The 18808-nt window shown below is 44.5% G+C and overlaps 1 protein-coding gene across 1 annotated transcript in view; it reads left to right on the forward strand.

Moving 5' to 3' along the window:
- LOC133075663 (unconventional myosin-XVIIIb-like) overlaps window positions 1-15896 on the forward strand; it is an 89303-nt gene extending 73407 nt beyond the window's left edge. Inside the window, exon 7 of the mRNA XM_061170015.1 lies at window positions 15856-15896. Coding sequence (XP_061025998.1) covers window positions 15856-15890 — 35 coding nt within the window. The 3' untranslated portion in view covers window positions 15891-15896. The remainder of the gene's footprint in view (window positions 1-15855) is intronic.
- The last annotated feature ends 2912 nt before the right edge of the window (window positions 15897-18808 follow it).

The raw sequence follows: 18808 nt of genomic DNA on the forward strand, positions 1-18808 counted from the left end.
CATTTCTCATTATTTAAGAATCAGAGCACTATTTGTTTTCACATCAAATGATGTGAAATCAAATCATCATCAAATCTTCATCATCAAATGATGATGCCTTGATTAGCATCTTAATTCAATCCGTGTATCTGAGGCTGTCTGATAGGAAAAGACAGATGCCTAAACTCAAAGAGGACATAAAACAGCATCCAGACACACTTGGCAAATTGATTTCACCTCTAACCCAATTTTGATCAGTGGCAGAAGGTGCCTGGTTCCCTCTACTGGGAAGGATTTTAAGATCACAACTAGTCTGAGCAGGCTGTACTGCCATGATCTATTAGTGATGTCTGGCACGGATGAAGAAGTGGAGAGCAGAGGTCTGTGTGATGCAAAAGTCACTTCTGTTGGTCCTAAATGGAAAATCCAAGTACCCTTGCAAAATTAAAACCTGCCCTCTTATTTTCTTTGATCCAGGTAGAGAGAAACTTAACTTACTTGAAGCCAGTTACCAACTTTGACAAAGTGAACATGAACTTAGGAGTCATCCTCTCCTCTCCATAATTCTCTGGACATTATCTAGTTCTTGACGTTTATCCATCAATTAAAACATTTTTGGCAACATGGTAAAGACACGAAAATCGTTTTCAACTACTTTTGAATTGAACATAGAGGGAAACCAAAGACATTTCCTTGGTTAGAAAGGAATCTAGTTCTCTCTAGGATTACTTAATGAATGGCAGCCCAAGAAAGGCAGAGAAGAGGGCGTTTCCCAAACTGCTGATTCAGGAACCCGTGTCCATCTCAACGAGGTCAGAGGGTCTCCCGATTTACAACTCACAGCACACCAAGGAGACCTTAAACCAATATGCCAACCAGGGAATGCGCCAAGGCAAGCAGACTCCTTCCTACCTTCTAAGAAGGATTTATATAGAACCGTGCTAAAAATAACTCCCAGGTGTGACAGGCTGCGTTGGGTCAGGCAGCTCTCAATTATCTGGGATGGAGGCAGCCTGGGATGCTGGTAAAGTGAAGTAAAGGAAAACCCAGCTATCGTGTCTATCTAGCCTTAGGGTTCAGTGCGAAGGCTTGGGAGTTTCAGACAGAGCTGGGTCTGGATCTTGTTTGAACCACTTCCTGCTGTGTGACCTTGGGCAAGTCATTTCACCTCTCAGAGCCTCAGATTCCTTATCTAGAAAGCAGAGAGCGTTACATAGAGTTGTCCCTCGGTATCCGCGGAAGATTGGTCCCAGGACCACGCCCCCTGCAGATACCAAAATCCCCAGGTGTTCAAGTCCCAAAGGCGGCCCTTGGTACTGGGGACGCAGAACCCACTGAAACAAAGGGCCAACTGTACCTTCTTCCCAGCATGTATTTTGAAGATTAAACAAAATAAAGAACACAGCACTCAGCAGAGTGCCTGCAACATGGTAAACCCTCCATCAATGTGAGTTTGCTTATTGTTTTCCGGATGAGGGAGGGGAGCATATTTCTATTTCTTAATGAGTGTGATGCAGGCTAATAGTAAAGTGAGTCAGAATCCCCGTATTAAATTCAAGAGATGCAGTGGGGAAAGCCGCTAGGTAAGAAAGCTAGTTCTCACTCTGTCCGCACCTGCTGTTCAGGCTTGGAATTTTCCCCCACATCTCTAAGACGCAGATGGCCAATTTGTCACAAAGAAAAGGGTAGCACATGGTTCAAGACACGGACATAGGTTTCAATTCCCAGCTCTGCCTGTTCTGAGTGACTGAGTCTTGGTTTACTGATCTGTGAAATGGGGATGATGATAACAACACCAGCCTCCCAGTGAAAATAACAAAATAAGCACCACAAAATTTTAGCAATACTAATCCTTAGCTTCTTTAACGATAATATTATTATTATTATTATTTAAGTGATTATAGCTCAGGTACTACCTTGCTTCAAGAAGCCAGTGGTGGCAGCAGGATGGAAAGCAATCAAATTGCAGTGGACAATTTGCCCCAGATATGCTGCATGTAGGGAGCTGGGAATTGCACAGGGGCCTCCAACACCCCAAGGCTCTCCCTCCCTCAAACACCCCATTCTCCCCTCCCCTCCAAAAGCAACCAAGATTATTCAGAGAAACTTTGAAAAATGTAAATGCCCACTTCTCACTGCTCTGTAGTCCAAATTCCAAGAAAAAGCAAAGCTCCTATATCAGCATTAATTAAACTGCCAGCTAGTAACAGTCCCATTACTCAACCAGTAAATATAATTCCTATCTGTTCAGCAGGAATCCCTGAACCACATAAACCCACGCTGGAGTTTTATGTAACCTTAAAGGACTCTTGATAGCTTCTGGAGTCTTTCTCCTCCCCACACATCTTGCAGCATCGAGAAGGTCTACTCCGTGAGTTAATGGGAGAAATAGCTTCCCTTGGCACTTTCCACATCTGTCTTAATTTTTTAAACTATATTTGTATTAAACCCTTAAGGAAAATGGACTTGCAGAGTTCTCATTAAACAGGGAACTATGCACTGCATAAAACAGAGAGACGAAAATTTTTTTTGAAAGCAACCCTCACAATTTGCCTTAATGAATTCTCCCTCCACTGCTGTATTACAGAGTGTGTGCAAATAAATAAGAGCACTTTGTGAGTGGTGGATGGGCAAATGGATATGTAAGCAGCCGATAACAGTTCTGGCAGCCTCCAATTGGGATCTTTCTTCCTAGGAACTTAAAGCATTGGGTGCATTACGCCACAGTCTTTTCTCCCTGGCTTAATGCTGGGGTGGAAAGACAACGCATCCCTGGAACCTCTCATGGAGGGAGAGTCACTCCCACACAACATTTTCAGAGGAAGCTGCGGGAGTCTGCTTCCTAGGAGAATACACAGTGTTTATCAAGCACCTACTCTGGCCAGGCTTGTTGCTAAGTGCTTTTCCTGGCATTCGTGGTTATCAGCTGGTAAACTGATTATGGCTCCCAATGCCAATTAAACTGGTTAATCCAGCTGGTAAACTGGATTACGGCTCCCAATGCCACATCCTCCCTTAAACACAATTATACCCCCATGCTCTTTGCCATGTGACTTGTGGGTGGAGTCTACTACCTTGCCGCATTAGCGCTTAGTCATGTGACTTGTCTTGGCCAATGAAGTATGGGAGGAAGTCTTAGTGTTACAGTTCCAAGCATCAAGAGGCATCACGTTTACAATCTCTTGCACTCTTGCCATCACCATAATAAGGGACCTGCCATCCCCCAAATGAGACACACAGCCTAGAGTTATAACCAACTGAAATTGGCCAAATATTAGCCCATCGGCACACACAAAAGTGAGAAAAACAAAGAAGGCATACAGATGGCCAACAGGCACATGAAAAGATGGTCAACATCACAAATTATTAGAAAAATGCAAATCAAAACTACATTGAGGTATCACGTCACGCCAGTCAGAATGGCCATCATCAAAAAGTCTACAAATAATAAATGCGGGAGAGGGTGTGGATAAAAAGGAACCCTCCTACACTGTTGGTGGGAATGTAACCTGGCTCAGTCACTATGGAGAACAGTACGGAGGTTCCTTAAAAAACTAAAAATAGAGTTACCATATGATCCAGCAATCCCACTCCTGGGCATATATCCAGAAAAGACAAATGCACCCCAATGTTCATTTCATTATTCAAAAAGACACATGCACCCCAGTGTTCACTGTAGCACTATTTACAATAGCCAAGACATGGAAGCAACCTAAGTGTTCATTGACAGATGAATGGATAAAGATGTGGTGTATATATATACAACAGAATATTACTCAGCCATAAAAAAGAATGAAACAATGCCATTTGCAACAACATGGGTGGACCTAGAGATGATTATACTAACTGAAGTCACAAAGAGAAAGACAAGTATCATATGATATCACTTACATGTGGAATATAAAAAGACAGATACAAATGAACTTATTTACAAATAAGAAACAGACTCACAGACATAGAAAACAAACTTATGGTTACCAAACGGGAACAGGGTGGTGGAGGAGGGATAAATTAAGAGCTTGGGATTAACAGATACACACTACTATGTATAAAACAGATAAACAACAAGGTCCTGCTATATAGCACAGGGAACTATATTCAATATCTTGTAATAACCAATAACGGAAAAAAATCTGAAAGAGTATATATATATATACACATTTTTTTTAAGATTTTTTTTTTTGATGTGGACCATTTTTAAAGTCTTTATTGAATTTGTTACAATATTGCTTCGTTTATGTTTTGGTTTTTTGACCCAGAGGCATGTGGGAGCTTAGCTCCCCGACCAGGGATCGAACCCACACCCCCTGCGCTGGAAGGCAAAGTCTTAACCACTGGACCACCAGGGAAGTCCTGACACATATATATATACACACACAAATATATATATATAACTGAATCACTTTGCTGTACACCAGAAACTAACACAACATTGTAAATCAACTATACTTCAATACAAAAAAAAGAAACTAAACCAGACCTCAAACAAATCATCAGTAGGTTAGGTTTGGGTTTTTGTTGTTGTTGTTAATGTTGTCTTGGTTTGAGGTTTACTTGTTTGTGAAATGAAATGCTGACGACAGGGTGTTTTGAAAACAGCAATGTCCCTAATAAGGCTTAGACCAGTGCATGTCAACCTGTCTGCAATGAAGGGCCAGCTTTGTTTTTTCCCAGTACATCACGGACTAGTCCTAGTCGTGCATGGAGCTGCTACCCGTCACTCGATCCTACTCTGCATTAGTACCCACTCACGCCACAGGCAGCTCACCACTGAATTTCAACAACACTCTGACTGGTCTACACCTGGTTCAACAAGGCAAGTGCACTTGGCCCCTGTGCAGGGCTAGGTTGCTATAGAAGTTTCTACATGCCAGTTCTTGGTGTCTTACTGATCTTGTCCCAGAGTTGACAAAGCTCAGAGGCACAGCTCAGAGACTACACTTTGAGTAGCACTGGATTGGAGTCAAGCAGGGCTCTCACCCCTTCCCAGTCCTGGGAAGAGCCCAAAGATGACACTGACAAGCTGAAAACCCCTAAATCAGCCACATCATGCTCCTTTCCAGCTCAGATTCCCGAAATGCCAACTGAGGCAGGAAAAGCCTTTTCATTGTTGGAGATTTAGTGTCCAAGGTGGGATCCCACAGGAGCTTGGGGACCAGAGTGGACTGACCTTGACATTCACGAAGTATAAGTTTCAGGACTGTCATCTGAATGCACCTGCCAAATAAATAGGTACTCCCATGCCTAAGTTTCATTACTAATTTTCTTAAGAGGGTCGTTCACATTGTATCAACCTCAGTTCCTCAAACCCGATCTGACCCTGTTGGGGACTTGGGCTGAAGTTCACCAAGCCATTAGGTCCACAAGGTGAACCAGCACATATGCTTCAAGTCTGCAGGCAGTGATGTTTTACCTGTACTCTAGCTGTCTTCTCAAGGAGGAAGTTTTAGGTGTGTGGCCAAAGACCCCTGGAGTGGAATTTTGGCAATGCCATCTACTTGCTGAACTTGGATGAGCAGCTGTACACTTCTCAAAGCCTCAGTTTCTTCACCTGTACAATGGAACAAGAACAGCATGCATCAAAGTTTAACGGGGATACAAGCTCACAGGCTCAGTGCAGGGCTGGATGTTTAACAGAGGCAGTGCATAGTGATTTAGCACTTGGCCTCTGGAGGCGGAACACTCAAGTTCAAGTCCTGGCTCTGCCACTGACCAGCTGTGTGACTTTGCAAGTTTTCCCACATCTCTGAGCCTCAGTTTCCTCAGCTGTGAAATAGGGCTAACATTATAATTCCCTCCTGGTGTCACTCTGAAGATTAATAAGATGATGCCTGAAAAGGATTAGCAGACTCCGTAGGGCAGAGTGGGTGCTTATAAATGGCAACTATTATTACTGTGCAAACGCAGGTGATGGCTTTGGTCTGAAGGATGTAGGGAAGATGTCAGAAGGCCAAGATTAGGGTTAAGGGATCCCATGACCCTGGAGCTGAGTTATGCCAACAGGCTACCCAGACCCACAACCTTGGGCTGTCGTGCCGACAGAGCCCGCGCCCCACAAAGCCAGCCTGCCATAGGCCGCCAAGCCTGTTTCCCTCTGCAGAGAGCTGGCAGCCGTGTGCACCTGTCCTCAATTCACTCCCGTATCATTCCCCTTAATATCTCCCTGGGAGCTGATTGATGGCGACAGGCGACAATCTATAGCTATGTGACAGAATGTTTACTACCAGCCCTCCAGGAAATGATTACTTCGAGGTAATTTTGAACCTCCAGACTATGATGCAGTGTCTCATATATTAAACTGAAGCGAGCAGTGTATAAAAGTATTACAAGGAGACCTTGTATTTCACAGTTTACTGGGGAAGGAGCACACAGGGGCTCCTTGGTCTGAAATTGGTTTCAGGGGAAGGCGAGCATGGAGGATTCAAATTCTTTGCATCCAGCCTTATGGAAGGAACAGAGAATTCAGCTTTGAGTCTACAAGACCAAGGTCAATGCCCATTTTTATCCCCCTGGACTGCTCCAGGGGAGACCCTACAGCCAGTGCCACTGAGGACCTGCACTCTATAATCCATACTACCAAGGCTCTAGGACCCTGCCACGGCTGCTTCCAGAAGCTGGATGGATTTCTTCCTGCCCCTTGCACAACCATTACCAAAAATGGGTCCCTTGGGAGTACCTCCTTCTTCACAAACCTCTCTTTCATATGAAAGTTTTCTAAAGGTTAGACATATAGACCAATGGAACAAAATAGGGTCCAGAAATCGACTCACTCATAGTCACCTGACTTATAACAAAATTCCCTGGAAGCAGAGGGAGAAGGATGTTGTTTCCAATTACTGGTGCTGGGTCAATCCATGCTGGAAAACAAAAATTCAGCTTGAACCCTACCTCACACCATACAAAGAAATCAGTATCGGATGGATTGTACAGCTAAATGTGAAAAGGAAAACAATAGAACATTTAGGCAAAAACACAGGAAAGCGTCTTCATGACCTTGGGGTAGGCAAAAATGTCTTAAATAGGTCACAAAAGTGCTACCTGAAGGGGAATACTGATAAATTGGACTACAGCCACAACTGTTGATAGTAATCAAAAGATACCATGGAGGGAATGAAAACACACCCAGGAGAGTGGGAATGGATATTTGCAAATTCAAAAAGGACTTTTAACCAAAGTATTAAAAAGAACTACAAATTAGTAAGAAAAAGGCAGACAACCCAAAGAGAAAAATGGGCAGAAGACATGAACAGGAAGTGCACAAAAGATGGTCTCCAACTGGCCAATACGTATATGAAAAGGTGCTCAGATATTAGAGAAATACAAATTAAAACCACCATGTAATATTTCTCACTCTTACCAGAATAGGCTAAAATGTAAAAGGTGTAGACACCAAATGTTGGAGCAATTGCAAACTCTCATATATTACCGGTGGCAGTGTAAATTGGTATAAACAATTTATAAAATGATTTCGCAGTACCTGCTAAAGCCAACTATGCATATCATCTTTGACTCAGCAATTCTACTCAAAAGAAATGCATACATATGTTCACCAATAAACATGTACAAGAATATTCATAGCAGCCCTACTTGTATTAGCTGAAAACTGGAAACAGCCCAAATGTCCATTAACAGTTGAATTAATAAATTAACTATGGTATCATCACACACTGGAATACTACCCTGCAATGGGGATGAATGATATATAACTACATGCACAATATAATTTATATTTCCATATTCCATATATATATAATTAATTCTATTAATTTCCATATATATCTTCATATAATATATAACTTTATATAATTCCATTTCTATAAAGTTCAAAAACTAGCAAAACTAGCCTATGCTTTAGAAGTCAAGATAATAGATACTCTTGGGGTGGCTGGAAGGAGGCTCAGCCGGGTCTTCTGGGGAGCTGCTAACACTGTTTCATATTTTAGGCACTGGTTATAGGACTATGTTCAATTTATAAATATTTAGCAAGCAACATACTTACGCTTTGTGTGATTTTCTATATATATGTTACTCTTCAATAAAAAGTTTACCCCTCCCCTCCCAAGAAATCCAAATCTTCCAGCACTGGGTCCCAAGACTGGACCACAAACTTACAAGGGAGATGGCAAAGTGAGTTTTTGGCTTTTCTCTTGGGGATGTGGGACTCTGGACAAGGGAAAATACCCCCACCCAGGAAGGACATTATACTGATGCTCAGTGGCCAAAAGGCGTAAAAAATGTCCACTAGAGGAGATGGAGGGGGAGAGGAGAAGAGCATCCATCCTTAAGTGCCAAGCACTGTATTGAGTACCTTTGTGCACAGCCATTCATTCAAGCCTCACCTGGGCTCAGGGGGTAAGTACTGCATCATTCCATGAGCTAAGCACTGCTGAGGCAACTGAGGCTCAGAGAGAGGCCAGAACATGTGCCCAGGTCTCAATGGCTCCAAACCCAAGCTCCCAACCTCCAAGGGTAGCCTGTAGATTGGTAGCTGCTTCCTGTGTAGGAGCAGCTGTCATCCCAGGGCCCTGTGTCTCCCTGACCTCCCAGGAGAAACGTGGGGACCAGGTGGGCAAGAGGAGCCTGGCCTTCTCAGCGGGTGAGTACGTGCTACCCTCCTGCTCAGCCTTGTCTCTGCCTTTAATTGGCACGACCTGCTCCATAGCAAGAGAAATGTTTACAGTCTTAACAAGGCAAACTGTTAATTAAGACAGCGGTACCTTCAGGGGGTTTTAATTTAGGGTAGGCACCAACCGGGATAAAGAAGACATTCAAATCATAGGATGTGTGCATTTTCTACACCCAACTGGCTACCTTGCAGAATTTTAATAAAGATGATTTCTGCTTTCTAGTTATGATTTCCAGCTGCCTGCAAACAAGGCCTTTGCTGTCTCCGAAGGGTTTGGAGTCTGTACTTGGGGTGCTGATAACTAAGGGAGGATATGTGAGGCAGTGAAGGGGATGGTGAGGAGGTAAGCGGTCCTGGTTCAAATCCCAGCTCCATCACTTACAAGCAGTGATGAGTCAGTCACTTAGCCTCGATGAGCCCCAGATTCCTCAGCTATAAAATAAGGTCAACATGCCCAGCTAATAGGGTTATTGAGATTATAAAATTAGAATATATATGTGTATGTGTGTGTGTGTGTGTACACACATTATATGTGTACATATACATATAGATATACACATCTCATTTCGCACAGTTCTGGGCATATAGCAAGTGCTCAATTATTGTTAGGACTCTGCTCACAGCTCACTGTCCTGCGTTCAGCTTTGGGAAACTGACCTAGATGTTGTAAAGACCTTAACTTCAGAGAAATTACCTAAGTTGCCCAAGGTCTCACAGCTAGTAAGGTTTGGTACTTGGCCAAAGTGAGGTTGGGTCCCAACTGTGTCTGACTTTTGAGTCCCTCTTTTTTCACGGCCATCTATTCCAGGTGTGACCTGAATTTAGATCTCCCAGTACCAGCCCAGAAGCTCGGCGTGGAATAATTTGCACAGAGGTCCCAGCCAGGCACAGAGCGAGAACACCTTTTGTTAGAAAGCGGATGACCTTCACACCATTGGCTCCTCTGTCCCATGGGGCTTTCCACTCTGGCTGCTGTTCTTGGTCAAGGATGAGATGGGTTGTGGATTTCATAGCATCAGGAGGCTCCATTAAGGGTTGAGGCATAGGAAGAGGTCAGAATTACCAGACCCTCTAAAAACAGCTGCAAGGACTCCCCTTGGTGCAATCATCCCCTTCCCACACTCCCAGTGAGTGATGAGGTGACCAGTGAGACTGGGTCAAAGTGTTCTAATGCTGGATTCCAAAATAAACAAAGCTGAGCCCCTCTAATGTCTAGATTTCAGCTGCTTGAGCTGCATCCCTGCCCATTCCAGCTCTGGCTTTTATGCATGACTGGATTCCAGCCATGGGACTTGGGATTCAGATGTGGATTCAAGTTCGTCTATATCCCGCAGGGAGTCAAAAAGACATGAGTTTTAACCTAATCCTCCACAACATTGATATATTTATTGTTAAATTGCACACATAATCCTATCCTAATACATCATGTGCATTATGGAGATGTGTCTATTATACAACATGGAGAAAATACATAAAATGTAAAAGGAAGAAATGGAAAACAGATATAAATAGACAGCCTAATCCTTTCTTCCCACACCCCTGTACATATAGTCGACAGTCTTGGTGACCGTTCCCCTTCCCAGGGGGTATACTCATTCATAAAAGAGCTGTCCTCTCATCTGAGCAACTGCCGTTGGCTGAAGGGAGATGTCTCACTTTGAAGTTGACACCCCTCACCACCCTAGGGTCAGGTGGCTGACAGAGGGACACAAAAGGTCAACCCCCTGTGATGTAATTCACCTGCCAGAGATCCCGTATGGACCAGGCTGAAGCTAGACTCCAGCTGACATCACACCCTTGCGTAGCTTTTTCCCTCTTCTCCATACTGCTTCCCTGACTCTCGCATAGGTCTCTCCTGAGTGCTCCCCACCCCAGTAAGTCACATGGATCCAAATCCTTGCCTCAGGCTCTACTTCCAGGGAACCTGAACTAAGACAGTACATTATAAACTGAACTAAGACAGTACATTATAAAACATGCCCAGAAGTATAACTTTCAAAACAGATATGATAGAAAATACACGGAAACAGAAGTTCTTATACCTTTTTCCCACACCTGGGAGGATCATCCTGCGTTGCCCCCAGTTTGCAGATGCCCCACTCCAGAGACCACTGCTACAGGCAAGCTGAGCCTTGGCAGGGTTTGAAGGAGGAAAGAGGCTGGGGTCAAATCTGTGGTTTGAAAAGAGGCCTCTGGTTGGCCAATAGAGAGTGGAATGGGACGGGGGAAAGGTTGGAAGTGGGCAGAGCAGTAGGAGGTGGCTACAGGCATCCAAGCAAGACACAATGGCAGCCTGGACGAGGGTGGTGGGAGGATGGAGAAAAGTGGCTGATGGGAAAAAGACTTAGGAGGTGGGATCTCCAGCATGTGGAGGCTGAGTGACTGCCAGGGGACAGGGAAGGAGGAAAGGGACAGAATGCCTGGGTGTCTTGTATCAGCAGTCGGTGCACTGTGCTGTGTTCACTGAAACCTTGAGGAGACGCAGGTGCATGGGGTGGGGTGGGGGAAAGATGAGCTGCATTCTGGACTCACCTCCACCACCTGAGCCAGGTTCTCTATCCTTGAAGGGAACTAGGAGTTCAGAGAAGAACCACACACATTCTCCATCATGGGAGTAAATACCAGGGCACACACCACAAAGCGTATTCAAGAACGCTACAAGACCAGATGCAGTTTATTTTGTTGGCCCTTTGTTAAGCACTTACTGTGTGCAAAGCTCCTTGCTAAGCCTGAGGCAGACACAAGGCTGAAGACACCAGGGGCGCTACCCACCAGAAGCTCGTGGTCCTGAGGGAGAGACAAACGCACTCAGGCAAGGCTCTGGGAGCCCTCACTAAGAACCCTGCGGACTTTGGAACCACACCTCCTGCTGGGGTCCTAGCCTATCTTCTCAATTTAATTATTGGTTTAGCTTGGGTATGTTACTTAATCCCTCTGAGCCTCAGTTTCCTTGCCTGTAAAATGAGGATGAAAATCGTGGTACCTACCTCGTGGGCTGCTGTGAAGATCAAATAACAGTAACAGCAGTAACTAGCATTTATTGAGCCCCCAAAGCTCCAGCACTGTGTACCTGGCACATAGCAGATGCTTGACAACTATTTGTTGAATGAATTAATTGAGCACTTACTGTGCTCTAGATGCTGGGGAAACTCAATAAATGTTATTTTTTATCCTTCTTCTTTTATTACTGAATTTTCTCAGCAACTCTATGAGACCAACGTGATTGTTTCCCCCTCTTTCAGGTGAGAAAACTAAGACCCTGGGACTTTAAGTGCATCATCCAACATCACACTGCTAGTAACTGACCGAACAAGATCCAAACCCAGGATCCAGTCTAAGTCTGGAGCCGGTGCCCTTGGCCCAAAGATGATTAATAATTTAATGTATGTGAATCACAGCCTGGTTCAGGGCGCGTTGTGTGTGTCCCCTCAATTCCAGAAGCCTCTCTGAGCCAGGCTTGGGGACCGGGACTCTTTCCTGTAGGTAATAGGAAGCCCCGGGAGGGATTCGATCAGGGGCCTGATGTGATCACATGTGTGATTAAGGGAGGTAATTCTGGCTCCCATGCAGGGCCGGAACTAAGGTGAGGGGAGCGAGGCACCTACCTCAGGCACAAAATTTAACGAGAAGCTGAAAAGACTCATTAACAAATAAAGACAGAATCAGTATTACTGATATTTCCTTTCTCCCCAGGCTTCAATATGGCTCAGCAAAGCCCTGTTATTAATCCTGTCTTAATTTAAAATGTTGATACTTTGTTCATCATAGATTTTTTGCAGTAATTAAAAAATATGGCATTAGAATATCATTGCTTTTGATTGCTGAGTTTTTCTGGTGTCCCCTTAACTTTGTGCCTGAGTCCAGGTCCTCCTCCCATGACTTATTTATTCACATTTCCTCAAAGCAAAACTTGTCCAAGTCTCATTTTCTACATCTGTGAAATGGGTATCTTAATACTTAACCTCTCAGAGTTACCATGAGTACTAGATAAGATTCTGCAGGTTTAAGCCTTGCTTTGTGAACAATGAAGTGTGTGATTCAGGGAGGTGACTGATCCCATGAAACAAGGTCACCTGGCAATGTCCTTGGCAGAGCTGGGAGTCATTCAGGATTTTCTTTCTAAGCCTCAATTTTGGTCACACTGTTTCCCATCCTATTCCCTCATCTGCACCTTCCAACCCCCGCTGCCCACCCCACCCAGTAAAGACAATCACACAGAGTGGCTTATTCCCAAAGAAGTTCTAGAGCCAGAAGAGTTCTCCAGGAATTCACTGCAAAACAGTCCTGTTCTTTGACAAAATCCACTCTGAACCAGGCAGCTGAAAACAAACATTGCTTCTTCCACTGGTGTCAGAAAACCATATATTGTGTTTTGAGGCCTCCTGGAGAGGGCTGAAATATTCTTTTTCTCAGGAGAAGTGAAACCTGGCCTCTTACACTGCAGTTGGGACTGCTTCCAACCCCACATTCAGGATATTTGCTATTCTGACTGTATAAGCCCGAGTCAGGTACACACGCTGGGGTTTCTGAATATATTTACAAGGAAATCAGCAAAATACACAGTTAATATTCAGCATATGATTAATCCAAAAGCTCTGCTCCATATTCCAATTACATCCACTGCTCCCCTACGTGGGCCGGGTTTTGCTTAAATGCATTTGAAGTCAATGGAGCGCCAGATTTACGGAGGCTGCCGAAAGGATGGTGCTCTGATGGTAATAAGTTGTATTCCTATTATGTGGTGGGCAATAAAGAATCTGATATTTATTCTTCTGGATTTTCGAGAAACTCTTGGAAAGAATCTAGGCTGCTGGAACACAGTGACATATTTCACAAACAAATGTCCCCACTGCGGTTTGACTGTTTAGAGGAGCTGCGGCTGCCTTAGAAACCCAGCACCCTAAAAAAATTTTTTTGATTTTAAAAATAAATTTAAAAATTAAAAATTTTTAAATTTAAAAATAAAGGGACTTCCCCGGCAGACCAGTGGTTGAGACTCTGCACTCTCAATGCAGGGGACAAGGGTTCAGTCCCTGGTTGGGGAACTAAGATCCCACATGCCGCACGGCACAGCCAATAAATAAATAAATAAATAAATAAATAATAAAAATTAAAATAAGAAGTAAAAATAATTTTAAATTTTTTTAAAATTTAAAAAAATTAAATTAAAAAAAAAGAAACCCAGTACCCAAGTACTCGAGTAGGTCAACCAGCACCTCCATCATGGTTGGAAGTTTCTCACTACCCTTGGAGAGACACCTGGTTCTGTCCTCCTGGAAATCACAGGCTGTGTGACCTCGGGCAAGACCCTTACACCTCTCTAAGCCTTTTTCTCCATCTGTAAAATGGGAATAGCAATAGCAACCTCAGAGTTCTGTTGCCAGGATTAAATGAAATACTGAGCGTGCACCTGCCTAGGCCAGTGCCTGGCACGTAGTAAGCTTCTAATGGATGGTTTTCAAAGAAGAACTGGAATTTACAAATGAATAAGTGGATCAAAGTTAATTTCTTCAACTCATGAGGGCACGTATTAGAACGGTGTGTCCTCAAAAATGTGGTAACCGGGGACTTCCCTGGCGGTCCAGTGGTTAAGATTCCGCGCTTCCACTGCAGGGGGCATGGGTTCGATCCCTAGCTGGCGAACTGAGATCCCACATGCTGCATGGTGCAGCCAAAAAATGAATAAATAAATTGTATTAAAAAAACTTTTTTTAAATGTGATAACCGTACCACTCGGGGGTGTAGGGAACGATTTTTGATGGAACATGGATGGTGAATTTTATTTTTAAAGTTATGTGCTTATTTTAGTGGGTCTTGAGGGGAAATAATAAACACTCAACCTCATGATTTTGTGAATATGACTGCTTGAGCCAAAACTATAGAGGGATGGCTATTAGAACAAATCTTAAAAAAAAATAATATGTAACCAAAGATAGGGTAAAAACCTTGAAGGTGATATTAAAATAACTGGGGTTTGGGAAGCACTGTTCTGAAAGGAGAAAAATAAAAACTCTTGGGGTTAGCAAAGCAAATCTTGGGGTCAGCATAAACATATGTTTATGTTTTAAACATGAAAAAATCAGGAACCATGAAGGGTAAGGTTGTGGGTATCTCAGTGTTGTTCCGAATTCCCCAGATGGTACCCACTGCCTATTCCCACCCATCCCCCACCTGCAGGAAAGCACATCTGGAAGTAAAGCATTGAAAACAGCATCATTATAGAAAGAAACGTGAATGTTCTCAAACTTATTTTTTAAGCAAATAATCTGCCAACTTTGGTATTTCACCAATAGCTCAGATTATTTTCCAACGTCCCTGATAACTTATGGCCACCCAGTGGTGATGCCATGCTGTGGCTGAGAACTGCTGGTCTCCAGAACCATGCCACGTGGTTAAATTAAAACCACCTTGGGTATCAAGAAGCTGAACTCAGACTGTAAACGGAGAGAGTTGGCTCCAGCTCTTTCTGCTGGTGTTTCAACATCTAGAGTGCTGCTAAGGCCTTTGTCCTCTGCTCTCCTAATTCCAGAGCTCCCCGCTCCCTGGAAGAGAAAGCCATTCCAGGCTGGACACTGCAGAATGACAAGCTTCTGAAGCAGCAAGCATGGGGTTAGGTTGGTTGGTGGGGGGGAGAGAAGTTCTCTCATGCACATGGTTAAGAGGAGAAGCTCTTTTCCTTTGGCAAATGCTAAGGAGCTGAAGGCTTTTCAGATAGCCAATGGCGGGGGTTCTCACTCAGAAACTGGGGTAAGATTCAGGAGGGCTATGGACCCCCTGAAATGACTGGCAAACCAGTGAAACCAGTGGTGTGTGTGTGTGTGTGTGTGTGTGTGTGTGTCTGCGTGCACACACGTGCGTTTGAGTATTTCCCCAGGGGAAAGTCCATGGCTTCCATCAAACAGTCAAAGGGGCTGCATTGGGTTTTGTCAGCTGTTTGGAGCTTCAGTGATATGGAATCTTAATGCAAAAGGCAAGAGAAGGGAAGCAGATGCATCAGTTAACAGCGGAGAAGGTGGTATGGGGTGTGGCTGGGATAGAAGAAGAGGTTTAAGAAATACTTCTGTGGAGCATGAGTCGTCTCCTAGTGTTGGGGAATTACGATAAATGAATGTAAGTTATTTTGAAATTATTCTTGGGATCATGAGACTGTCTTCTGTTGATCTCAACAGCTCTTGAGACTGGGTCATACGGATCCCTGCGGTATAAGCACTACATCAACACTTCTCTCCATCTCTCTTTTCTTCTTCCAGGTGCTCATCCCCTAGAAGGCAGGAACTCTGGCTAATTACACATCATATCCTCCACCACCTCCGAAGCCGGTGCTTGCTAAACCCTTGCGGAAGGAATGACTGTGCCGATCTTTCGGAGTCATTGGTCAAAAGGGCATGAGCTTTGCATCCAAATGGACATGGACTTAAATTGTGATCTCCATCACGTAGTCAAAAGGTTTTCTTGGGCAAGTTATGGAGCCATTTTCATCCACAGTTTCCCATTTGAAAGATGGGGGTGAACATTTCTAGTTGGCATGGCTCTCAAGATGATTAAATGAGTGAGTGGATTTCATGAGCTTAACGCCGTTCCTGGTACATGTGAGGCACGCGGCCAATCGTAGTTATTGCTCTAAAACCACATTTGTTTGAAAGACCGACCCTACTTAATTGTTTAAAAATCATTTAGGGTCAGCAGCATAAATCTCAAACAGAAAGATTTGCTGAGAGCCTTCTGCATGCTTTCTGTGTAGGGCAGCAATGATGCAATTCTTGCTTTCATAGGCTCCCGAAGGAGAAGCGATGGGTAAGTTGCACTTTGCAAGCTCAGTGAGAGCTCGATGCCATGAGCAACCCCCTGGACTTGGGGTCAGAGAAGAATTCCAGATGCAAAGACATGAGAGAAGAAGATGTAAGAAAAGAGCTGGAGAGGTAGCGAGGGAAAGGTGCTGAAAGAGGATTGCAGGTGAGGGACCTCCATGTGAGGAACCCTGAGCCAGGAAAGGGCTTGGTGAGTTAAAGGATCTGCCAAGGATCCCAGTGGGATGAGACAAGAAATCCCTCAGAACGTCCTGTGCTAGGACTACTGCAGGGTCTCCTACCTGTTCTTGGTCCCGTTCTTCCAGCTGCCTTTTCCATCCTGCCCACAGCAATCAGAGAGATCACTGAACAATGTAACTTGGGTCCTGCTGCTCCTTTTTATGGCTCCCTGCTGCCAGCAGGATGAAGCCCAGGTTCCTTTCCGTACCCTAACTGACCCCTGCCGACCTCATCTCTGGCCTCCTGACACACCAGGCTCCTCTGTGATTCACCACACACACTGTGTGTCAGCCTCCTAACAGCATCCTTCCTCTTCCCTGTCTGGCCCACGTTTGCTCCCACCCCAGGGCCTTTACACCTGCTCTTCCCTGTGCCTTGAATGCTCTGCTTCCTCCAGTCCTGGCCTTGCTGCCTCCCTCTCTCCATTCATGTGTCGGCTCTGCTGTCCTCTCCTACTTGTTTTCTCCACGTAGATCCCACAGTTGCCCTCTGTCACATCACCCTATGCTTCCTTCACATTCCTTACTATCTTCTAACACTTGGTTGCTCTGAATCAGACCTTTACATAAAAGGAAATAGAACTTTCTTCTCCCGACTCTACAGTGGCTACATTTATCCAGCGTCATCAGGGCATCCATGGGTATTTGCCCCAATTGCCATGGAAAACTTGATTTCAAATCCAGAAAATCCCTGACAAATCATAAGGTCCAAGATTTAGAAATTCTGATTAACTGCATTTTCCAGTCAATTGAAGGTTAATCAGGAAATCTTTTGCGCTTTAACCCCTCTGGCTGGTTATCTTTCAATACCTGTTGTGGTTCTCTCCTGCTCTGAATCCCAGCTCTATCCCTGAGGAGCTCTGTAGCCTTGGGCAAGTTACTGAATATCTTAGTTATCTATTGCCACATCACAAATTTCCTCAAGCTTAGTGGCTTAAAACCACATGCAATCAATATCTCGCGGTTTCCATGAGTCAGTAGTCCAGGCATGGCTTAGCTGGGTCTTCTCAGGGTCCCACGATGCTTCAATCAAGGTGTCAAGTAGGCTCCTTCCCAGAGCTCAGGGTCCCCTTCCAAGCTTGCAGTGTTGTTGGCAGAATTCAGTTCCTTGTAGCTGTAGGACTGAGGTTCCCATTGTCTTCCTGGTTGTCATCTGGGGCTGCTCTCAATTCCCAGAGGACACCTACAGTTCTTTGCTATGTGACCCTCTGTCAACATGCTAACTTCCTTAGCATTAACTTGTTTAGTGTTCACCATGATCCTCTGAAGGAGATGCAATTATTATTCCTACTTAGCAGATGAGGAAACTGGGGTTTAATAATGTGCTACGACTGGTACAAGGATATCCATCTGGCAAGTGGCAGAGCCCAAAACAAAGTCAAGTTTGTCTGGCTACAAAGCCCATGTGCTTACGTAACCACTACAAGATCCTGCGTGTTGTGTCTTATTAAAACCTGGCTGAGGGCTTCCCTGGTGGCGCAGTGGTTAAGAATCCGCCTGCCAATGCAGGGGACATGGGTTTGAACCCTGGTCCGGGAAGATCCCACATGCCGCGGAGCAACTAAGCCCATGCACCACAACTACTGAGCCTGCGCTCTAGAGCCCGCGAGCCACAACTACTGAGCCCACGTGCCACAACTACTGAAGCCTGCATGCCTAGAGCCCGTGTTCCACAACAAGAGAAGCCACCGCAATGAGAAGCCTGTGCACCACAATGAAGAGTAGCCCCCGCTCACTGCAACTAGAGAAAGCCTGCGCACAGCAACAAAGACCCAACGCAGCCCTAAATAAATAAATAAATAAATAAATTTAAATATATTAAAAAAAAACCTGGTTGAGCTTTATTTTTTCTTTTTTATTCTAGAGTATAGCTCTTGCACACAGGATAGAGATGTTCTTGGGGAAAGGAGCCAGGTCTCAAGTTATATGTGTCCTAGGTCCATAACGCAAGTTGTAGCACATAATGAGTAATTAATAAACATTTGCTAAATGGATGGATAGGGTAGGCAAGTGGTGGATGTCTGGATGGATGGATGGATGGGATAGATGGGTGGATGGATGGATGGATGGGATAGATGGGTGGGTCTGAAGGGAGATGGAGTGGGTAGAGGAATAGATGCATGAAGAATGGGGTGGGTATTAGGTTGGATATGGACTGGGCAGTGGGTGGAGGGATG

Source organism: Eubalaena glacialis, chromosome 15, assembly GCF_028564815.1.
Source record: "Eubalaena glacialis isolate mEubGla1 chromosome 15, mEubGla1.1.hap2.+ XY, whole genome shotgun sequence".
In the NCBI taxonomy this organism is placed as follows: domain Eukaryota; kingdom Metazoa; phylum Chordata; class Mammalia; order Artiodactyla; family Balaenidae; genus Eubalaena; species Eubalaena glacialis.